The sequence below is a fragment of the Pelobates fuscus genome, chromosome 10 (assembly GCF_036172605.1).
Source record: "Pelobates fuscus isolate aPelFus1 chromosome 10, aPelFus1.pri, whole genome shotgun sequence".
NCBI classification, from domain to species: Eukaryota; Metazoa; Chordata; class Amphibia; order Anura; family Pelobatidae; genus Pelobates; species Pelobates fuscus.
Window position 1 is genome coordinate 46,230,772 of NC_086326.1, and position 25,324 is coordinate 46,256,095.

The window sequence follows — 25,324 nt, forward strand, 5'->3', positions numbered from 1 at the left end:
CAGCATATTGCCTCATTACCACGGACAAATATCCAGGTGCAGTGACTGGTTGTTGTGGGAGGGCTACTCTGGCATCTGTTTATTGTGGGTTGGTGGATCGACTAACGGAGGCACTGAACGACAGAAGGTCAGGTGCCTGGTTAGTCTTCCCCCCAAAGGGGAGATGTGTGACGAAGTGCCCTTCGCCACTTTGTTGTGGAGAAGCCTATTTGCCAGCCTCCTGCCTCATGACTATGACCCCTGGAAGGTATTACCTGTTAAAGACTCTTTTAGCAGATTGGATTTTATAAGACTGTCCCTTTAAATAATTTGGAACAGTGCTGCAGCTTTAAATGGGCACTTCGGATGCAGCCGAAGTGCCGAAGTATTCGAAGTGGCCGCCATTCGACAAACGAACACGTGGCGGCGGCCATCTTTGTTCATTCGAACGAGGTCAGCGGTATGTGTAGCCAAATTCATGGAACTGAAATCGGCTACACATTTTACCGAACACCGCTGACCCTTACCTTCTCCTACACTTCGTTTTTCAGCTCCAGAGACTAAGTCCCGTTTGAAATGGGACTTAGTCGTTTTTTCGGCATGAAATTGACCGGCCGCACAGCCCAAATCTATGGAACTGTTTTGGGCAGGAAATTGTGCTTGCGGTCGGTCATAAAGGGACCTCCAGCTAACTTTTGATCCACTGGGGGGATTTGGCTGATTTTTGGAAGTGTTTATGTTTAAAGTATGCTGATTCCAAATATGTAATTGTTATGGATTGAATGTATAGTTTTAAAGTTACAGTGTATGTGTAAAAACTGTATTTTTCCTGTATGCTATAATTATGTTATGTGTTTATCTGAGGAGAGGAGACGTGGGGGTGGTACCATGTAGGTGATTGGTTAATTTCAACCTCCCCCTGGGAGTGTCCTGTGTGTACCTTTTTGTAATAAAAAGCAGGCTGGGTGTTCCAGTCCTCAGACCTCTTCTGACCCTCAATACGTAGCCTTGTCTCGTTATCGGAGGGAACTGCTATATCACACTGGGGATTGCTATGCTCTGCATATTCCCCTGAGCTCTTAATCACTTAGCTCTTTTAAGAGCTTGTTCCAGATATGCTCTCCTGGAGGAGAGGTCTTCCCCACACGGTCCTGGAGGACAGAAGCCGATCCAGGGTGGAAGGAAGACGGCGCGGCTCCAGTTAAGCTACGGCGGTTGTGGAGTCTGCGGTGGTTGTGGTGTCGTCTGCAGTGCTTGGAGACCTCTGAGAGCGCTAGGAGCATCCATCAACGGAGGGTACTCGGTCGGAGTACACGGAGCTCCGTTACAGCAGAGGATTGAGCAGTGAAGCTGCAGGGGCATGTTCTATACACCAAAACTGCTTCATTAAGCTAAATTTGTTCAGGTGACTATAGTGTCCCTTTAAGAGTCTTAACAGCTCTGAGAATCAAACGTTGGGGCAAGGGAGACAAGTGTGCAATTTCACTGAATGGAGAGTGATCTGAACCTCTTAAGTTTTGTATTTTCCCCTATGGCCATAATAACATTTTCAGATTCTATATAAAAATCTATTAATGAAAAAACAAACAAACAAAAAAACCTAAAAAAAACAAAACAAAACAAAAAAACTTGTGACACATCCTTCTTTACCAGTGATCTAGATTGTATAGTGCCAGAAATATTTTGGTGTAATCTGGAAAAGACTGTCTCCAGGTTCTCTTCCAACCTGTTTTCAATAGTGTTTGTACATCTGTATTGTCCAGGAGAGGACTTATTTCATCCCATGGATCTATCCTGGGGTAGAACCATCTCCATAATTTTACAGACTTTACTTGATCCAGTTTTGAATCAGTTTCCATCATTTGACCCAGCTTTAAATAACAACAGCAGGGACGCCATCAGAAATTTTGGGGCCCCTGACAAAACACAAGGTCTGGGCCCCCCACTCCCTCCCTCCCGGGCCCGCCCACGCCCTACCTAGTCCGCTGACAATGATGCAGGACTGAATGTGGTGTGTGTAGTGGAAGTGAATTAGAATAAGTGTAATGGATGTAGTGTTTGTGTGTATTAGATACTGTTTGTGCAGTGAATGCAGAGTGTGTGTTTGTGTAGCGGATGCAGTGTGTATAGTGAATGCAGAGTGTGTTTGAGTAGTGGATGTAGTGTGTGTACAGTGATGTAGTGTGTGTTTGTGTAGTGGATGTAGTGTTTGTATGTACTAGATGAAATGTGTTTAGTGGATGCAGTGTCTGTAGTGGGTGTATTAGACGCAGTGTCTGTGTATAGTGAATGCAGAGTGTTTCAATTTGTGGCGGATGTAGTGTGTGTGCTGTGAATACATGTTTGTGTAGTGGATGCTGTGTGTACAGTTAATGCAGAGTGTATGTTAGTGTAGTGAATGCAGAGTGTGTGTCAGTATAGTGAATGCAGAGTGTGTGTTAGTGTGTAGTGAATGCAGTGTGTCAGTGTAATGAATGTAGTGTGTGTGTTAGTGCAGTGACTGCAGAGTGTGTGTAAATGTGTAGTAAATGCAGAGTGTGTGTAAATGTGTAGTAAATGCAGAGTGTGTGTTAATGTGTAGTGAATGCAGAGAGTGTTAATGTGTAGTGAATGCAGAGAGTGTTAATTTGTAGTGAATGCAGATAGTGTTAATTTGTAGTGAATGCAGATAGTGTGTTAATGTGTAGCGAATGCAGAGTGTGTGTTAATGTGTAGCGAATGCAGAGTGTGTGTCAGTGTAGTGGGTATGCAGTGAGTGTGTTAGTGTGTAGTGTATGCAGTGTGTGTGTTGTATTAGTGTATGCAGTGTGTGTGTGTTGTATTAGTGTATGCAGTGTGTGTGTGTGTGTGTGTTAGTGTATGCAGTGTATGTTGTGTTAGTGTGTTAGTGTATGCAGTGTGTGTTAGTGAATGCAGTGTGTGTTGTGTTAGTGTATGCAGTGTGTGTGTGTGTGTTAGTGTATGCAGTGTGTGTGTGTGTGTGTTAGTGTATGCAGTGTGTGTGTTGTGTTAGTGTATGCAGAGTGTGTGTTGTGTTAGTGTATGCAGAGTGTGTGTTGTGTTAGTGTATATTAAATTTAATTAAATGTTTCTCCCCCCTCCCTGCTTACCTGTGTCCAGGGAGGGGGGAGATTCCATCCCTGGTGGTCTGGTGGGGGGGGCTCCCCGGCTCCCTGTTACCGCAGAGGGGGCCCAGCACACTGCTTCTACTCTTCTCTTCTCCTCTCTTCTAATAACTCTCGCGAGACCCGCGGAGCGTTGCCATTGTAACCGGGTCTCGCATTAGAAGTTATTAGAAGAGAAAAGAGGCAGTCTGCTGGGCCCCCTCTGCGGTAACAGGGAGCCAGGGGCCCGAGGCTGCACACATAGATAGCGATATTCGCTATCTATGTGTGCAGAGAGGGAAAGTGGGGCCCAGGACTGCCAGAGCAGTCCGGGCCCCCCAGGACCGCCGGTCCTGTGACAACCATCATGGTTGTCACCCCCTGATGGCGGCCCTGAACAACAGTATATATTTATTTGGCCATATATACTGATAAAATAGTACTCATCTAGTCATGCTATTCCGTTTTAAAGAAGAAACACTGAATTGACTCTGCTGGTCTGAGCAGGTTCCAGAAATTACTGCAGTAGGGGTACTCAAAACCGAGTTTTCTCTTAGACTTCCCTTGGCTTCATCTTCAGTAGATAGTATCCTCCACATCAAAGCTTATATTTGATTACCCCTTTTTTCTTCTTCTCTTTTGGCATTCAATCATCTCTCTATCCCCAATCCTGGATCCCCCACTCCCACCTGTATTCCTTACCTAATCTCTACTACCCTCACATCATATTTATCAATAACATATTGCATACATTCCAACTCTACCTTTAGCTACCTACTCAACATGTTCATGTCAAAAATAGCATCTAATACATATGTATAAATTTCATTGTGGCGTTGCTCCTGTCTCCGTTTCCTGGGAGAGTACAAGAACGGTGCATTTAAGCACCTTGCTTTGGTATAATGAAATGAGTATATGCATTAAACGTGAATTTTAAAGGGACACTAGAGTCACCAAAACAACTTTAGCTTAAGGGAGCAGTTTTAGTGTATAGATCATGATCCTGCAGTCTCACTGGTCAAATCTCTGCAATTTAGGAGTTCAATCCCTTTTGTTTCTGTCTATGCAGCTCTAGTCACACCTCCCCTGGCTGTGACTGACACACCATGCATGAAAAAAAAATGGTTTCACTTTCAATTAGATGTAACTTACTTTAAAAGTTCTTATTGCCTGCTCTCTAAAGTGAACTTTAATCATACAAAAAAGGTTGATCATAAAATAGATACAATTAGAGATACACTATAAAAGGGACACTTGACACACATAAATATAGAAACAGGCACTTTTAAAATTAACCTTGTTACACCCCCTGGCTGTCAAGCACACAACAGGTCATGTTACTTCCTGATAGTGCAGATCAGTGGAGCTAAACTCAAGAGGCAGCAATTGCCCAGAGCACCTGCAAAGACTTCTTATTGAGTTGCATTGGGAAGTCTGTGATTGGACAGCCAAAGAAAGTCTGAGCTGGGTTTGAAGAGGAGGGCTTACTTTAGGCACAAGATCTGCAGCTTTTACAAGTGTTTTTTATAAAATATCCCCCACTGAAAAATACATAATTGAAGTCATTTTTTATTTGGGGGTATATCTACTAAATAGTGATGCATTTTGTTTTATTTAGGGAGCAGAGTGTTCTTTTAACTTTTGAAAAAAGATACAGGGAGGGGTAAAGGAGTAAATTGTATCCAGAAACAAATAAAAGTAAAACATACAGCTACCATTCTTTAATGATGTTTTATGGATGTGTGAGCGCTTGCTGTTTAACCCCAAATTAGCTCTTTTGTTCTAAAGCACAGGACCAATAAATTATGGTACTTTATGCACTGTCCATCAATATAAACACTAAAAATCTGAACGGGCTTTCATTACAAAGCTATGTCAGAAGGAACGGAGTAATCACATCAAGATATTGCTAGAGTCCTCTGGCAGATCTCTTGTTCTGGCCATCATCAATCTTTTAAAAGTTATTCTAATCTATGACTAATGTCTTATTAAACTCACTAATTAAATTCTGTTGCCTCCAGGCTCTTCATGGTAATAAATATTTGCCAGAGAACTTCCTGTACTTCCTTACAATGTTCTCTCCGTTTCCCTCTAATCGGGACAATTGCATGAATAGCCCTCAACAGTTTGTGTTTACTAAGCCAGGAATTGCAAATAATTGTACATTTTAGTCTGCAATACACAGAAACAAAATTGAAAAAAGAGTCTTTAATTCAGTAACTTTAGACAATTACTACGTCAAATCATCTAAATTCACATTTACCGAATAAGTAACTATGACAGTTAAAACGGGTCCTTCTTGAATTAATGTATTTTTCAGTAATATATTTGCAATCTTAAACAGACAGTGAATTAAAAACAAAGTACAATATTTTTTGAATAGCTGTTTCTAAATGTATACAATGTATTACATTCTACAAATCTACAACAGCGTGTCATATGCCAAACATAAAGTGTATGCTACATCATACCTTTTAATAATTATATACGATAATGTGGGTTTATATTTAACTTTCGTTAGTTCTCAAGCATGTTCTATTGAATAGAATGGAAATAAAATGAATCAGGATGTTTCAGGAATTCACAGGAATTGAGCATGTGACCCTAAGGTTTAAACTGATACTAAAGATAAAGCAGTTGGAGCATTAACCACTTAGCTACGTTGCCAGTTAAAAACAGAAATCACGTTGTCTAAAAAAAAAATTCTGATGCCGGTCAGTGCCAAATTGATCTCAATTTATAGACTATTCACAGTCAAACAGATGCATTTATTGCAATGATACAGGTGCGAATTACCACGGCAGCCATAGAAAGTCACATCTTCATGATGCAATAATGTATGATTGTGAATACTGATATCTTGTTATGGTCTTTAAAATAGGCAAAAATATTTGTATCTTTGCTATCATTTTGATATTACTTGGCTTTCTGAATTTGTGGAGCTCTCTCCCTCATATCCATATCAGATATTTTTTTTCCCTCGAATTCCTTCACTGCATTATGCATATGCAAGTGAATGATGTTATGTAATTGAATGATGGAATAATGGTGAGTGGAAGGCACAATGGGGATGGAGCTTGCCAGTGAGACAGAGCGGAAGCACATTTTGCAGTCCTGTAAATTGTGCTAAAAAATGCTGATCACCTTGAGCTCACTGAGCCATCCAGCCAGGAGTGACAATGCACTTAGCTCCAAGTGTCGTCCTGAGCATATAGACACTGTTCTTTCCTGCCCCAAAGACAAGGCAACCGAGAAGCAGATCCAGGGCCTAGTGCTCACCATCCCTCCTTGCACTTAAGAGTCTCCCTGGTGGTTCTTCATAGGCGGAAAGTCTTGTAAGGCCTTTAACTTGGCCTCCGCTGATAATGCCTTGACTATGGGACACCGATCTCAGAAACAGCCAGCCTGGGCACCAGCCGAAATGAATGATATTGGGACACTTTTTCAGTGTCAAACATGGGCCAAGATGGCTGCCGTGCAAAGTCCTGAGACCTCTACCTCACTTATGTCAGCTGAACCTTATGTTAGACATAGTCTACCACGAGGGACATTTTTCATCAAATACAATCTGCCAATATGCACCTTGCAAATGGCTGATATGGAAGATCAATGCCAATGCAACCCTTTAAAAATTAGCAGCATACCAGACACCATTACTGCTGAGGAACCAACACACTACCTCAGATGCCTTTTGATGTGGCATACCATCGCCTAAAACTCCCCGGGCACCTACTGCTATGTGGGACATTAAGGTCTGCTGATCTTCCTTCCAAAATAAGGGTTATATAATGCCGGTACTATGGGGCAAGACTGTGTACTCCTTTGAAGAGTCTCACCTCTTCCACACTTCAGTGGCAACGGTCTCTTAATTTTGTCACATGACTGCTGCAGGCGACCAGAGTGGAATTCAGATGGAGAGCACCTACGTCCCTCATAGCAACTTATGACAACTTATGCATAAACTCTCCTCTACCACAGAGGCACGTGCTTTACTTAAGGCTCTGGGCCTCTCTGTACCTATTACAGGAGCAGCCAGTCAATCAATTGCCCATATATGGTACCCAAACAACTTGGTCCACATTGTTTCAAGAGGGGTAGTGGAGGCCTGACTAGAGTTGGAGATGAGATTGGCATTGGTTTCTCTCTTTCCTTTTCACTAGTTTGTTTCACTCATGTGAAAAAAAATCCTGGTAAAGAAGGGTTCTGCTCCATCCTTATGGTGCAATGTTTAACTCTGCTATGATCATCATCTTTGTTGAAACTGCATCAATCCCCCCTCCGTTGCCCCCTTTGATTTTGGGTACACATCACAGCTGAGGCTACCATTTCGATTGCAGGAAGTTTATACAATCTGCTATTTTCAATTTACTTTAATCAGCTGTATGACTCTGATATTGATATGAGGGAGAGAGCTCAACAAATCCAGAAAGCCAAGTAATATCAAAATGATAGCAAAGATACAAATATTTTGGCCTATTTTAAAAATAATAATAAGATATCAGTATTCACAATCATACATTATTGCATCATGAAGATGTGACTTTCTATTGGCCTTTGGCTAGAATCGTTTTGCAAATTTTGTTATATTAATATTTAAAACAAAATAGGAGATTGAACTGATTGCTTATATCTGTCATTCTGCATAATGTGTAATACTCATTTTGTGTTTATTAAAATTTTTTATTGTATATCACCGGATATAAAAATTCTAAAAAATGTGACCCGAATAAGCAAGTAAATGGGTGTGGTTGTTGCTTTTACTTATGAGTGTGACTTATTGACTATTTAAAAATTGATTGAAATTAGATATTGATTTTGAACAAGTGATAGGTCATCATTCAGACATTCACTTTAATGAGAGATTAGGAAGAAGATGACATTATGTACATGTGCACAGACTAATCTTCCCAACCAAGTGAATTTTTAAGTAAGATTTCTTTATATAGCATGATAAAATATCTTCATGTTAACCTACTTGATTCCTCCACTTCAGAAGTCAGATGAACTGCAGTCTTTGCGTTTTGAAGAAATAACAAAATGGACTCAATTCCTTTCTGTACGATATCTTGTGGGGGAAAGTCAAGTGGGCAATGTCTAAGATTTAAAGCTTTGAGCGTAGATAAGTCACCTGCGGGAAAAAAGTAAGATCTCTTGAACAGAGTTTCGCTTTACAAAATTGTATGTCTGCAAACATGATTTACAAACTATTCAACACAGCACACAATAAAAAAACAAAACAAACAAAAAAAAAACAATCCACACTAACATAAACTAATGTGAGACAAAGAACAGAGGACATTGTCCCACCCAAGATGCATGGACACTAGCTCACCCCAAAGGGACTTCAAGGAAAGCAAACCCTCCCGCACAATCTTTCAGATCAATTATTAGAGACCAAACTAATGAGTGACATTTGGCTCCCACAAGGGGTTTGATAAGGGCCCTAAGGGGCCAAAACGTCACCCTTTAGTTTGATACTTTAATAAAGAATGTCTTTATGACTGAATGATTGTGTTGGAATGTTTGCCAACATATGATGTAATATAATGGATTAGAGGATAAATTTACCAAGCAATTTATTGTTGATTGTTGTTGGATTCCAAGGCAAAGCTAATAGAACCTAAAATTAATTTATTAAAGTCATGTGGCATTTGTTTGAAGACAATAATAGCTGTGTGAGTCCTCTGAAGTACACAGAAAAATTAATTTGTTACTGATGAAAAACATATTCAATTAGTTTATGTTCTCAACACTCCATATACTGATTTATTTTGGCTAGTACAGGTTTTGCTAATAATATTTTAACACAACAAAGGCTTCCGAATTCAGCATGATTCCTGAGGGTCATGTAAACCTATGTGTTTATTATATGCAATTATCATTTAATGGGAGGCATGGCTAGAAATGTACAGCGAATGTACGCCAGACTAGAACACCATTTTGACCATGTCTGACTTGTGCTACATGTATCTAAGGCCTAAAGCTAAAGATTACACAGTTCTATTACACCGATATGAGAGAACAAAAATGCACAATACAAAATATATTTCTTCTATTAAAGGCTGAAAAGAAAAAAAAACAAGTAGAAAAACAAATAAAAGGAATGAAAAATGTTACCTAACTGTGACTGGACAGCTTGACTGCGTATGTGGGTAAATTGCTCGCATTTGGCATATTTATTAATGATAATAAATCTGTCAATAGAAAACCTTACAGGAATACACAAAGTACCATCACTACTACAGCTTGCCTTGGCAACACCTTACTTGGGGTCATCTATGTGGCCCTCTCCACTTCTCCTACAGCTCAGTGAGAGCTGGTAGTTCTCTACCTGAAATAAGCACAACTCATTGGTCAAGAGTGATCAGTTAACACTAGCGGATTGGCTAATGGATGCTCCTAGCAGGCACATTTGGCTCTCACGTGTTAATGCAGGTAGCAAGTAAAGTAATTCTAAGCAGAATACACCAACTAAAATCAAATATCGACATATTTTTCCATATACATCTAAAAAGGGAATTAAATCTTATTGATTAATTTCACAAAACATTTTAATACAAATAATAGAAAACAAAAATCAAATCTATTTCTTCATTGCTGTATGATGGTACAGCTACATATGCTATGGGGATCAGGTATGATGATCATGGTGAAGGCATCACAGATGGCATCCTACATAAACAAAAAAAGTGAAAAAATATAGGAAAACAATAGTTACCATATCCAAATACTTTAACATGCTTTCAGATCCAACAGTTTAGCCAAACCTCTCATGGGAGCCGTATGGCTGGCTTACTGGGTGTCTGTTTGCCTTGGGTGCAACAGCATCCTTTGTACCACATTGCAGTTTTTCTAATGCACGGCATCAGTCACTCCATTGGAGCATTCCGAATCTTCATAGGGGTAGTGCAATCCCCACTAAATTGGAACAATACGATCATACCTCAGAGTCATGACCTTAAAGGAACACTATAGTCACCTATATTACTTTAGCTAAATAAAGCAGTTTTAGTGTATAGATCATTCCCCTGCAATTTCACTGTTCAATTCACTGTCATTTAGGAGTTAAATCACTTTGTTTCTGTTTATGCAGCCCTAGCCACACCTCTCCTGGCTATGATTGACAGAGCCTGCATGAAAAAAAAACTGGTTTCACTTTCAAACAGATGTAATTTACCTTAAATAATTGTATCTCAATCTCTAAATTGAACTTTAATCACATACAGGAGGCTCTTACAGGGTCTAGCAAGCTATTAACTTAGCAGGGGATAAGAAAATCTTAATTAAACAGAACTTGTAATAAAGAAAGCCTAAATAGGGCTCTCTTTACAGGAAGTGTTTATGGAAGGCTGTGCAAGTCACATGCAGGGAGGTGTGACTAGGGTTCATAAACAAAGGGATTTAACTCCTAAATGGCAGAGGATTGAGCAGTGAGGCTGCAGGGGCATGTTCTACACACCAAAACTGCTTCATTAAGCTAAAGTTGTTAAGGTGACTATAGTGTCCCTTTAAGGCTCTGACAAAGGTGAGTACTATACCTGTTCCACTTTTTAACCTGTTTTTATTGACAGTCTACAATTGGTTTCCTTTTGTTCCTTTATTATTTCTCCTAGATAACTCGGAGGTGAGAGGTGTGATGTTGCCCTAAAAGCATTAAAGCCACGTTACGAAGCCAATATACACATATAGGCTCCTTTAAACGTGAGTGTTCCTATTTATCAAAATTAATTTAGGTAAATTTTAAATACCATCTGCACTATATTGTGTCTATTTTATCTCTTAGATGTACCACAAGTTTAAGATTTTTACAAGACAACATCGGGCAAGTTACCCCTCACATGAATATATTTTAAATCAAGCGCTCCACTTAACAGTGTAGGTGTAACCTAGCCCACTTTACAGATGATTATAATTAACACATTATATAATGTTTGGTGTTCGTATACTTGACAAAGGCCAGTTGTGTGTTGGAAATGTTACTGGTCCCTATAGCGGTTACTACAAAGACTATCGGGGATAGTATCCAGAGTGGTGGAGCTTTTGTTCACATTTATTCCCTATGAGGAGGAGACCTTTTCTCAACACCGGCTAGGCTAACATTGTTTTTAGTCATTTATAAATCAGTGTTCTTTCCATTCTATATCCAGAGCTACTCAAGTCATTTTAACTGTAAGTACTGTATGTAGTAGAGAGTTGTTCAAAGTTTCTCTCTCTTTTTTTTTTAAATAAATTCAGTTACATCCAATAGAAAAAACAAACAAATACCAAAAATAATATTGGTGGGTTTGACCTTATCAATTCTAGAGACTACATTTCTACATTACATCTCTCTTTGTTAGTGTCTCTGCGGTGAGTGTGCTTCTCTCTCGTAAGTGTCTCTGCCCTCAGCTTTCATACGTAGAAAACTGATAAATTAACTCCCATCACAAGAAACCCCTGCTCTGAGCAGTACAGAGGCACTGCATGCAACGATGATATTTCTACTAATCAGCTACTCCTACTAAGCCAGCACTGCAAGGGTTAAAGTGTCAACATATCCAACTATTTAGTCTCCACAAACCAGATTCAGAGGCTCCTCGTTGGCTGAGCTATTTTGAGGGGGCAAACCTCAAAGCTCATTAATAAATGTGTGTGGATTTGCACAAAAAGAAAGAACTTTAAAACAATTTAGGACAATTTGCCATTTTATCTTTTAAAGGGACACTAGACCACTTCAGTTCATAGAAGTGGTCTGGGTGCAGTGTCCCTATTGTACTTAGTGCTGCAATGTTCAACAATGCGGTTCCAGGGAGCCACTTGTGGCTCTTTCTGGCTGTTAACACACTTTTGGTCTGGTAACGGACGCTGGACGTCCTCATGATCTGCATGAAGACATTCAGCGTCAGCTATTTCCCCATCAGTGAAGGCGTGCATCTGTGAAGGCAGAGCAGCGATCCAGCTCCAAGGGACATCGAGGGAGGCAGACGGAGCTACAGTACCCGGAATACAGCTTTGCATTTCAGGCAGTATAGTATCCCTTTAAGATTTGCCGCTTTGCATATTTTTTGTGCATTATCTCTACAATACTTCTGTACATATGGACACCAAATTGCTAGCGAAGGCTATGGAGCTGCATATCTTGGGAGTCGGCCTATGGATGTTCTCGAGGTCTCACAGGATCCATTACAGATCTCTATATTCTCGTCTCATGCATGTGTAAGAATATGACTGATGCAGCATCTGACAGATAAAGGACCAAGACTTGGAAGAAATAAAAAAAATTTCAGCAAGGCAGAGCTTTTGCTCCACACCAAACTGACACACACAAAGAAAGGATTTCACCTACAGGGCTTTTTTTGTAAAATATTCAAAGATCCATTGACAATGACAAAACTGTTATGTGTTTGGTAAAGGTTCCAAAAATAAAATTAAATGTAGAAATCCACAGCTCTGTATTTACCTCAATTCTGAATTTAGCATCTGTATCATGGCTCCATGTCAATCATCGTTAAAAGTTCTGCCTTTTTTCTACCTGACAGTCAGCATAGAGATATCATAGTGAGAATAGGAGAACAAGAAATATTGTTTCTGCTTCTCCTCCAGTTCAATGGGTGCCCTAGTTGTGCCAGGAGTGAGCTGGCTTGTGATGTCAATTGTTAAATGTATAATATACATTTAAAATAAAATGGAGCAGTTCTTGAAAAAAAAAAGGTTAAAGGAACGCTATAATGTTAGGAATACAAACATACACAATATAGAGTTAAACTAACTGCTTAGATCCCCGATCCCCTCTTTGTGGAGTTAAAAGGTAATTACTTATCTTTTCTCCACCGCTGTACCTTTTGCCGTTGCTGGCCCTGCCTCCATGGCTGAGAACATGAACCTTGAGGATCTCAGTTAATCCAATGTTTCCCATAGGAAAGCACTGGGAAGCTATTGCGCATGCGCAGCAAATCTGTGTGCAGCACTGAGATAGGAAGCACTTCTAGTGATCGTCTGAGTGACTGCCACCAGAGGTGATACTAGGCAGCAATGCAAACACTGCCTTTTCTATGAAAAGGTAGCATTTACATTAAAAAGCCTGTAGGCAATAGACACCAGAACCACTATATTAAAGGAACACTATAGGGTCAGGAAGACAATGATGTATTCCTAAACCCTATAGTGTTAAACCACCATTTAGGTGGCTTGCCTCCCCTTAGCAGGGGTTAATACCTTTTTTCCAGCTCCACACGGGTGCGCTGGCACTGACCCTGCCTTTGATCGCCTCCTTGGTGACATCATCAGAACTTACAATTTTTAGCCAATCCCACAGGGAAAGCATTGGATTGGCTGAAATCTGCAAAGAGGTGAGGTTGGGGTGGGGGCGTGGCCAAACAGCGTTTTGGACAATCCGCACCTGCTCATAGATACGCATTGAATCAATGCATCTCTATGAGGAAAATTATGCATCTCCATACAGAGCGTGGAGACGCTGAATAGCAGTGATGCCTACTGTGCAGTACTGCCCCAGGAAGCACCTCCAGTGGCCATCTGAGGAGTGGCCACTGGAGGTGTCTCGGGGGAGGGAGGCAGTGTTTGCATGTTAATACCTGTAGTGAATAATTCTACTCACCAGAACAACTACATTAAGCTGTAGTTGTTCTGGTGACTATAGTGTACCTTTAAGCTGTACTGGTTCGAAAGACTCCAGTTTCCCTTTAACACAAGTTATAGGTTATAGGAAATTTCAAATGAAGCAATAGTCGCCTTTAACTGCACTTAACAGCATTACTTTGGTTTCCATATTTATGCAAACATTTAGCCATAAAATCCCCTGAAACCCGTCAATTTAATCAATTGAGAAAGTCAGTTTTACATTTCTCATTGCATCAAAAGCTACAAAGCAATTACTCACACAGCATAAAACAGCACAGGAGTTAATTTACATTTCATTTTGCACAACTCGGTTGTAGATTGCCATAATGCTGGGAGGGAAAAGTAATATTATTACACTGTCACATTAAGAGAAAAATATCCAACTGTCTACGAGACAAGTTATGAGCAGAGGAACACAAACGTGAAAATGCATTACCAAATATTCACGCTCAGCAGCTCAGAAAATGGCGGCAATTAATCTTAACTGCTTAACATACTGCAAATGGAAAAATGCAGCCATCAATGGTGAGGTCTCAGCAAATGGAATTTGTAAAGATCTAGGAGGGGTATTATTGATATTTAAATTAGTTTAACACAAGTCTGCAACATCATCTAATGTTGCTCAAGGCTGGTGTTGCTGCATCGTACCACTATACACTGACAGTCACGAATAAACCATTGCTGGCATTCTCAACAATTAACAAAAGTGGATAAATGTAAACCAACACAAGTACAGCAAAATTACACAATTCTTGTGTGGTGCTGGAACTAACACAGTGCAAGGAATGATCTTCAACTGTTGTAAAACTCCCATAATACTTTGCAATCTGGGGATCTACCCTTTGCCCATCCCTGAACAGTGCACAGTGTCTGTGTGTTTGAATGTAAGCATGTTTTTCTATGGAAAATGTGTGTGAATGTAGGTGGATTTTCGTGTACTCTCCTGGTGGTTAAATGCAGGAGTTTGTAATGTTAGTATGTATGTAATATGTATGTATGTAATGTTAGTATTTCAATGCAGTTGTGTGTTTGTATGTAGTGCTGGGGTGTGTTTGTGTGTGGTATCTGAATGCCAGGATGTATGCACATATACACATACACTGCCACACACATTCTCACAAACACACACACAGCAGGTTCTGAGGCCAATTAGAGTCTGGGGCTGGTCCAGGATGCCTCCTTCCTCTCACTCCTCTCGCTGTTGTGAAAATATGTGAAAATGTGCAGTAAACTTTTTTTTTTTAAATCCCTATTATGTCAATGGCTACCACGCATGGCAATCTAAACAGAAACTGTGTATACATAAAGTAGTATCCACAGTCATTTCCTAAACCAGGAACCCTGACGTCTGTTCTGCCAGTAAACAGGCTTGGGTATCCCAGTCTGTACTATATTCCAGCAACGTATTTCAATAAAATACAAAAAAGGGAATTATTTATTTGTAATACTTGTAAGATGTAAACGTCCACTTCTGTTAATCACTTGTACTTTAGATAGCTCAGCTTGCTTCTGCAATGCAGTGTGTGCTCAGTGCTATGCAATGCCTTCAAGCATGTGAGACTTTCAAGGGTCTTTATTTAATTGAGTTTTTTCAAGGCTGTGAATTCAAAGTGAGTTTCAAATTTAAGGCCAGAGCAGCGAAACGGAAAGCATACTTACTCGATTTCATATTGTTTGATAAGCTTTCCAAATAATTTAATATTTGTGGATATACTTTTAAAAGTATGCGCAAGAGTACAGCATTGAGGTCTATGGAGACTCCCGTGAGACTGCGGGATCATCCATAGACAAAGCCAATTCTCTGCAGCCATCATGGCAGTAGTTCATACTTTGTCTCAGTAAATCCCTTTCAGTCAAATTCCTATACAGTAAAAAATACTCTGTCTTAATGAAATAATCATTTTTAGAGGGTGGCAGTGCCGCTTTAACCCCAAATAGTTATAAAACAGTGTTGTAAATAGAAAAAAGAATCCCTCACTTGGCAATCTTTTCCTACTAATGTGATGAAATTGTAATTTGCATAATTCCACTATAGGTGCAGCTGAGGACTCCAAGCACTGCAACAGACACCACAACCACCGAACCGGAGAAGCATGCGAATGCTCTCAAGCATATGAATGCTGTAAACAGCTGAACAGGAAAAGCATACAATCAGCTTACACTCCTGGCAATCAGCATACAATCCAATTCCCCCAATAACGAGACGACACTTAGTTTTGAGGTCAAGCAGAACTGACTGTACTGGCATATACAGCCTCTTTTATTCCCAATCCACAAACATAGTACTGCCCACAGGGTTTTACAGAACAACCAATCAATACATACAATACACAGACACTCCCACACAAAATCCTCCCCTCTGCCTGTGATATGATTACTGAACACAATGGGTAATATAATTATCACAGACAGAGAAATACAGTTTTATAAAACATATCACAGGGACCCCAAAACATGCAATAACCCCATATATATCCATATATACCCCAAGTATATCCTCAGAACCGGGGGATCTGGGTGAACCACATATCCAAAATTCACCCAGATCCGTTCATTAGTTTGGAAGATACAGTTTAATGCAGATTCCGCAGAACATATACAGATTTTATAAAAAAAGAATTACTGTATGATGTGTCCCCTGTTGTATAGTTTAAAACTACTGCACAATGTCTTTGTGCACCAAATACCGGCGAGATGGCACCGTGTAGAAAAGTCACAACAGTGTCTGTGAGTTAAAATGGCCACCATCCATTGTTCTCACCATGTGCTTCGTCCATTGTTCTCACCATGTGCCTCTGATACATGAAATGGTGGCCACCCAGTAACTCCACAGTATGTCCCCAGATGGTCCTTAAAGGGCCAGTAGCAGCATAATACAATACAACATGCCCAAATCCTGTATTTAAAGGGTCAAATCTCCCAGGGGCCATAGTCAGCAGGCAGGAGGCGGGCAAACAGGCTTCTCCAATGCCCAGTGGCGAGGTTGGTTCCGCCACAGGGGTCCCACGCTGTTGATACACTATGTCAAAGGGTTCCACAGGAAACATTTATTGGGAACCCCTGCTATAGAGAGTACCCTTTCCTAGACTTTATTAATGGACTGATAGGGACAATCCCAATATATCACTGTATATAATAGTATTAATCTATGAGTTGTCAAAGGTAACATATGTTATACAGTATGTTGAAAATATTTAAAGACTACACCCTGATAGTACTAGTCTATGTAATAAACTAGCTATTATTGATCCACAGCTGTTCATATTTGACAAAAGAGGTCACTCTAAGCATCATAACATCTTGCATTACTGCCAATTGTATGGTGTGTAGAGAGTATCCTGCATCCTCTCTTAGCTCTGAAAAATCACTGCAGCTAAAAGACAGCCCTCCAGATTTGTCAATTAGCTATTCAGAATTATCTCTTAAGAGCTGTCTGTATCAATCTTGTTAATATAGCATGTGCTGTGCACGCACGCTTCATGCTCCATTTGAACTGAGCAATCTTTCTTACCTCTCCAGAGAAAGAACCTAGACATTGGCAAAGGAAGTCCAGTCTCTAGCTGTGGTGATCGCTGCACACAGCCTAGTTCACTAAATTGTAAACCAGGCTGTGAACCAACTGGAAGCTATGTGAAGTGAAACTGCATCTGGGGGGGATAAACTACTTATCCCATAAGCCTTTGCTGGGTTTATTTTGTTTGAAACATATACTCTTTGTATTTAATTGTAACGTAAGCACAAAATATATACTTCATACTGTATTATGACCAAGGGGCTTTTTCACTAAACTGTGAGACACAAAGAATTGACATTGGATCTGCTAAGTTTAGGCCAATATAGCTGGCCTGGAAAAAGTTGAATCTATATTTTCAGCTGAGACATATTGTAGCCTAAAGCATGTCATGCTTTTGTCAAAATTATCTGTTTAGTAAATAAACCTTTAGGATTCCAGCCTCTTATTACATAGTTACATAGCTGAAAAGAGACTTGCGTCCATCAAGTTCAGCCTTCCTCACATATGTTTTTGCTGTTGATCCAAAAGAAGGCAAAATACCTAGTCTGAAGCGCTTCCAATTTTTCCACAATCTAGGAAAAAATCCCTTCTTGACCCCAAAATAGCAGTCAGATGTCTCCTTGGATCAAGCAGCTATTACCCCACTAATAAGAAATTATATCCCTGTATGTTATGTTTTTGCAAGTATTTATCCAATTTTGTTTAAACATCTGTAGTGACTCTGATAAAACCACCTCCTCAGGCAGAGAATTCCATATCCTTATTGCTCTTACTGTTAAAAAAAAAAAAAAAACCTTTTCTGTGCCTTAGATGAAATCTCCTTTCTTCCAGCCTAAATGTGTGACCTCGTGTCCTATGTACAGCCCTGTTTATGAATAGATTTCCAGATAATGGTTTGTACTGGCCCCAAATATATTTGTATAATGTTATCATATCTCCTTCTGAGGCGCAGTTTTCCAAACTAAAGAGATTTATATTTATTAATGCAGAGGTTTATCTTGACCGTTTAATATTAAACTCCAGTAACATCTGTAAAAGCCATTTGGTTGCGGAGTGTTAAACATATCACACTTCTATGACAAACAGGCAAAGAAGATGGTCAAGCACTCCTCATAGATTGCAAATATTTTTTATTATGCACTCCCACAGCAGCAATGTTTCCTCCTGAACCAGGGCTTTTATCAAACCAATTTATGACATAAGATAAAATGCACTAACTATTTTTAAACTGTTCAGACTTACCTAGTTCAACTGGCAATGCCTTGATAGGGTTTCCTTCCAAAAGAAGGGACTTCAGATACCTTGGAGGGGAAAAGCAGATTTATCAAAGTAGCAGGATATATGCATGCAAATTATTGCTATTACAATCAATTAATTAGTTATATACCTGACCATTGGGTCAAAACATATGTTTCAAAGATACCTACATATAAAAGGAAATTAACCAGAAAATTTCTGTTTCATTTATATATCTCCCCACCCACGGTCAAAATTAGAAAATATATAATCAAAATACAACAAGGTCTTTGGTTAACTATTAAGATTAGATGTTTTTCAAAGTGGTATGGATGGTAGATAAAAACCAGAGGCTGCCAATATAAGGTGGTTTGATGAGGACTCTAACTGCCTTTACATCATACATAGGTGTAGGCTATATGATTATCTGTGAAAGACATGGACAAGAATCTAAAGTGTCCATTTCGACAAAGTCACTGGCTTCTGTGGATGCTGTTAATTTCTGGCAATTTGATAAAGTCCAAAAATGTAAAAAAATTGTGACTCATAATTTAAGGAGTAGAGACCCGATTTTTGCTGTAGGTGTAGTAGAGGAATAGAATGCCTACTGTCAGCCTTATGGAAAGTTTGTCTCCTGTTGATAGACCAATATATATTTATATGTTTTCACGGCACACAGATGTGTGGGCAACATTTGTGTCCTTCCTTCTGTGAATGTTCTGTGGAAGGCGATATCGTAACAACTTTGCAAGCATGAAGTCCTCAAGGATAGGTTCAACTTCCCTGCTCCACAAGCTTTTATGCCATTTCGTCCGCATGTGTGTCGTGGGGTATTTACCAACCACTTAGTATCTATAATCTAGACTAAAAGGCCAATTTGGAAAATATTCCCAGCCTTTTCTAGTTGAGGATTTGTCAACATCACTATTGGTCTACATTTGGATATACATGATCTCTATGTTATGAGTGTCTGGGCAGGAGAGCGTGCTAGGTTGTCCGTTATATGAATTTTTGGCGTACTAAGTTACTGGGCAATTTGTTCAGGTTTGCCCAATGATGTAGCCAGCTAGCTAGATCAGATAAGAGATACACAAATTATAAAAAACAAACAAAAACAACAACATCATATTTTTGATTTGCGTATACAATTGTGGTGTAGATCTGCCGATACATGTGACAAATAACATATTGGACATTTATAAATTATAGGAGAGCAGCACAGGTGCCATCACTAAATGACTTTTGGAGATATAGACATACAGACAAACCATTCAAAAACAGCCCAATGTGATCACATACACCGAAAGGACAGAAAATCCAATCACACATATTCTTTGTGGCATTCCACTTCCTAGCTCAGGTTTTTGAAAACCTGAAAAAATGACAATGTTCTTCCCCACAGATATTTAATCATATGCACCTCAACCTTCTGTGCTTCTCTAGGTGGATGTGGTGTATTATGAGGTCAGCATTACGTGATGTCACTATTAAAACTTCTGCAACTTAGCTATTGTTCTGCAACTTAGCTATTGTTCGAGGATAAGCCTTTTATCAGTCACCGTAAAACCAACATATATTTTGTGAGCATTTTCTGACACTTTTAGAGCAATTATTTTATGACTGAGAGGACAGTGCCATGAACTCCAATATGTCTTGTCTGGTTGTCAGAGATATTTTGGATTATCTTTTTATCTCCTAATTAAATAAATAAGCAATGAACCTTAGTTCTCCGATGGTTTGTGGCAGGCTTGTAATTTTATTGTATCGAAGATCCAACCACACAAGGTGCTGCAGCTGAAGAAAGAGTTTCTCAGGAACTGAGATCAGAGAATTCCCTTCTAAATGTAAATTCTGAAGAGAAAGAAAATGACAAAATCGGTATAATGGGTATAACACTTGCTGATAACATGCATATAACACTTGCTAATAAAATACTTTTGGCAAGATAAAAAAAACCATTAAAATACATTAAATGAATTCTCAGCAACATAGTGCAGCTGATAAGCTGTTTTTCATACTGAGTAACTACTCTCCATCACAGCAAATACAATGCACATGTTGTTGCTGTGATTACGCCTATGGTGACCTCTGCTGATGCTTGCTAGAGGAGTATTGGAACTGACTGACAGCTGTCACTCCCTTCTGATGCAGTTGAGTTGGCAATAAAGTGTGTAGGCAGGAGGAGGGGATAGGTGTTACTCTAGGACAATGATAAGCAATCTTTGGCAACCCATATGTTGTGGACTCCACATCTCATAATGCTCTTACAGCCATAATAAGGCATCCAGGGAAATGTTTTCCATCTGGAGTTCCGAAGGTTGCCTAGCCCTGCTCCTCAGGTGACAACCATGAATCCCAGATCATTGAGGTACTTTTACGATGGAGAAGAGGTGAGTATTTACTTAACTTCTCTTAAAAGGAACACTATAGTGTTAGAAATACAAAGCTGCATTCCTAACACTATGGTGTTCCTCTGAACCCTTTACTCGTGCCCCCACTCCCCACGGTTGTCAAAGGTTTAATAAACCCTTTTGTTTGTTTACCTTATTCCAGCACATTAGGCATTCCTTCTAGGAAAGCAATATATCAATGTTGTCCTCTGGGGGATTTCAAGACACTGGATGTCCTCATTCTAAGCGCGAGGGCGTTAAGCGTAATTTAAACTCCATGAAACAGCAGGAAACGCCTCTAGTAGCTGTCTGATAGACAATCACTAGAGGCAGTCTTAACCCTGCAATGAAAACATTGAAGTTTCTCTAAACCGGTTTTAAATTGCAGTGTTAAAGGGACAGGGACACTGCACCCAGACCACTTCAATTAGATGTCCCGTTAATGCAATATATGATTTAGCTTAGTAGCGCTTTCATTAAGTATGTTGTTTCTTAGGAACAGGTATTATTTGTAATGCACAATACTTGGCTAAACACAGCATACATCAAGTTTCAATACCTGTAGGTAACGGTTGCTTTTGTAAAGGTCTTCATCAAGGCAATGCAGGTTTTTCTTGCTGAGGTCCAACGTATTATTTGAAGCTTTGTTGAAATGAGAACCTAATCCTTGCACTGGGACCTTCATAGTCAGTGCTTGCTTTCTAGTAACTTGACTTGCCGAATTGTTCTTCAAAAAGCAGCCGGATCCCTTTTCATCCATTACTTTAACAATATCTGTGAAAAAACGTGAAAATTTGACTATTTTCAAAGACTTATCTGTGAATTATATACAATATAAGCCCTCTACATCCAGACATACGGGAGACGGCATCAAATGTAAGTTGGAGGATTGCAGTGATGCACTCAATGAGAGACTACAATTGGGAGCAGAGTTGGTGGAGCTCTAGCAGGAAGGGGGTGTCTCTGCCAGCCCCGATTTTCCCTCCACCAATCTGCCCCTCGCTCCCCTATGTTCCTTTTTATACCCCCTTAATTCCACTCCTTTCTATTCTCATCCCCCCCCCCCCCCATTTTTGTTTTCCAATTTTTCCCTTCTTTTCCCCTCCTATGGTCACTTTACCTTCCTCTGTGTCCTGTGCTGGTTAGCATCTGATCCATACACAGTGTTATATCATGCTGTTTTTGAAAAATTTACTAAAAATATACACTTCTACTTCTTTAAACAGATAGTGTTTTGTTTTTCTGAAATTAATCTTTTTGCCTTTTCCCCCATGACACAACACGTGATATCCTGATGACATCCCTGACAAAGAATACGTTGGACATTGATACATTATAGAAGAGTATCAGAGGTCCCAACATTGAAATGACTGGTGAAAACACACACACAGAGGGCCCACTCCAATCATGCATACTTTTAGCCCAAATTCTTAGCAGATATTTCATTTCAGACCTTCAGATGCAGCATGAACGTTTGGTCTCGTTTTACTACCTATATACTCTCCCTGTTTTTATGGGTTTGCCTCAAACTCTCCTTATAAGATGAAACTGGTCTGCCTTCTGGGCAAATATAATCATGTATATTGTGAGGTCAGTGTTACAGATTCCTTGCATTTGGCCCCCTTTAGCAGATGTGTATTATTACATCAGCATTGCATAAGACCCAAGTTATAGAAACATAGAAACATAGAAACATAGAAACATAGAATGTGACGGCAGATAAGAACCATTCGGCCCATCTAGTCTGCCCAGTTTTCTAAATACTTTCATTAGTCCCTGGCCTTATCTTATAGTTAGGATAGCCTTATGCCTATCCCACGCATGCTTAAACTCCTTTACTGTGTTAACCTCTACCACTTCAGCTGGAAGGCTATTCCATGCATCCACTACCCTCTCAGTAAAGTAATACTTCCTGATATTATTTTTAAACCTTTGTCCCTCTAATTTAAGACTATGTCCTCTTGTTGTGGTAGTTTTTCTTCTTTTAAATATAGTCTCCTCCTTTACTGTGTTGATTCCCTTTATGTATTTAAATGTTTCTATCATATCCCCCCTGTCTCGTCTTTCCTCCATGCTATACATGTTAAGATCCTTTAACCTTTCCTGGTAAGTTTTATCCTGCAATCCATGAACCAGTTTAGTAGCCCTTCTTTGAACTCTCTCTAAGGTATCAATATCCTTCTGAAGATAGGGTCTCCAGTACTGTGTACAGTACTCCAAGTGAGGTCTCACCAGTGTTCTGTACAATGGCATGAGCACTTCCCTCTTTCTACTGCTAATACCTCTCCCTATACAACCAAGCATTCTGCTAGCATTTCCTGCTGCTCTATTACATTGTCTGCCTACCTTTAAGTCATCAGAAATAATCACCCCTAAATCCCTTTCCTCAGATGTTGAGGTTAGGACTCTATCAAATATTCTGTACTCTGCCCTTGGGTTTTTACGTCCAAGATGCATTATCTTGCACTTATCCACATTAAATGTCAGTTGCCACAACTCTGACCATTTTTCTAGTCTACCTAAATCATTTTCCATTTGGCTTATCCCTCCTGGAACATCAACCCTGTTACATATCTTAGTATCATCCGCAAAAAGACACACCTTACCATCAAGACCTTCTGCAATATCACTAATAAAAATATTAAAGAGAATGGGTCCAAGTACAGATCCCTGAGGTACCCCACTGGTGACAAGCCCAAGCTTCGAATATACTCCATTGACTACAACCCTCTGTTGCCTGTCACTCAGCCACTGCCTTACCCATTCAACAATATTGGAATCCAAACTCAAAGATTGTAGTTTGTTGATAAGCCTTCTATGTGCAACAGTGTCAAAAGCCTTACTGAAATCGAGGTAAGCAATGTCTACTGCACCACCCTGATCTATAATTTTAGTTACCCAATCAAAAAAATCAATAAGATTAGTTTGGCATGATCTCCCTGAAGTAAACCCATGTTGTCTCTGATCTTGAAATCCATGTGTTTTTAGATGTTCAACAATCCTATCCTTTAACATGGTTTCCATCACTTTCCCCACTACTGAAGTTAGGCTTACTGGCCTATAGTTGCCCGACTCCTCCCTATTACCTTTCTTGTGAATGGGCACAACATTCGCTAACTTCCAATCTTCGTTCAAAACTATTGTTAATGGAATGCATTGTGAGGTAAATGTATGATGTTAGACACAGGGGCATATTGGATGGATGGGTGGACACTTAAAACAGACAAATATTCAGATTGCAATAGATTATATGCTCAAAATTAATAAAGCTGTTTTTTGGGGTTTTTTAAAAATACATTTTAGCCTTTTCATTATGCCGTCCTTTTCATATAATATTAAACATTAATGTAACAGTAAATGGATAGAAATGTTGTGTGGTCACTGCTCAAATTCCACAAACTCATCTACTTATCCAGACATAAACAATGCTTAGCATGCTCAGCATTGTTAGAAGTTAGAACCTAAGTGGAAACTTCACAATACAAATTGCCAAAACCATAAATGTATAACAGCTATCAATAAGACATATAAACACATTACAAAGTCCTTCAACATTCAACTATTGTGTATATGTACCATAACGAATTATGTCTATTAACCATCACGTGCATATTTCATTTTGTATCACCAGTATGCTCTACCTTGTAAATAAAATGAATAATAATGAATATGCATATATTTAATTTAACCCCATTAAGGACACATGACATGTGTGACATGTCATGATTCCCTTTTATCCCAGAAGTTTGGTCCTTAAGGGGTTAAAGTCACTTTGCAAGTATTTCTCCAACCTCAATACAGAAGCCATTATTTTGAGGTACACACTATCCATTCTCGGAAAATGCGATCAGTAAAGTATAGCAATAGCATATAGTAGTGAAGGATAACCTACACTGCACTCCAACAACTGTGGACTTCAATTCCCATGATGCTCTGCAAGAGAAAGCCTGGGATAGGAAGCCCACAAAAGCTGGAGTGCTAACGATTAGCCATTATCCTTTCCTGTACTGTTATATCATGCAGGTACTCAGCATTGTTGTGCAGTGCTACTCACCATGCAGGTAAGTGGCTGTTCGTGCACAGGTCAGTCTCAGCGAGCACACCTTACATTATAGGCATCCGTGGCTGCACTTTCTATGGGAAACAGGATTCACTCCCACAATCCTATTTACAGAGCAACACTTAGCTTCTGTTAGAACGCTGTGTAACATTAGAACGTTCGGAAAGACGCGTTGCTAGGGCAACCACCGCAAGGCTACAGCAGCCAACGAGGACCAAGCTTTGTTATAAGGCGAAATAATCACTTGGTTACGTTTACATCATATATATTTGAATGCTCTTTTGATGTTGCCCATATATTTTAGCAGAGCAAGTTGTATCTTCTTTGAATTACGCACAATGCACTATAGGATGGCAGTGTGGCTTTGCTGTTTAACTTTTTGATTTTTATTTAAAAATAAATAAATACTTTAGTAATAACATGC

At 39.5% G+C, this 25,324-nt stretch overlaps 1 protein-coding gene across 1 annotated transcript in view; it reads right to left on the minus strand.

The window, feature by feature from the left end:
• Positions 1–25,037, minus strand: part of LRRC27 (leucine rich repeat containing 27) — a 54,012-nt gene extending 28,975 nt beyond the window's left edge. The window contains exons 1-5 of the mRNA XM_063435334.1: positions 24,895–25,037; positions 21,400–21,614; positions 20,171–20,301; positions 18,457–18,515; positions 8,059–8,211 (exon numbers count right to left, since the gene is read on the minus strand). Coding sequence (XP_063291404.1) covers positions 8,059–8,211; positions 18,457–18,515; positions 20,171–20,301; positions 21,400–21,600 — 544 coding nt within the window. The 5' untranslated portion in view covers positions 21,601–21,614; positions 24,895–25,037. The remainder of the gene's footprint in view (positions 1–8,058; positions 8,212–18,456; positions 18,516–20,170; positions 20,302–21,399; positions 21,615–24,894) is intronic.
• Between the last annotated feature and the right edge of the window lie 287 nt (positions 25,038–25,324).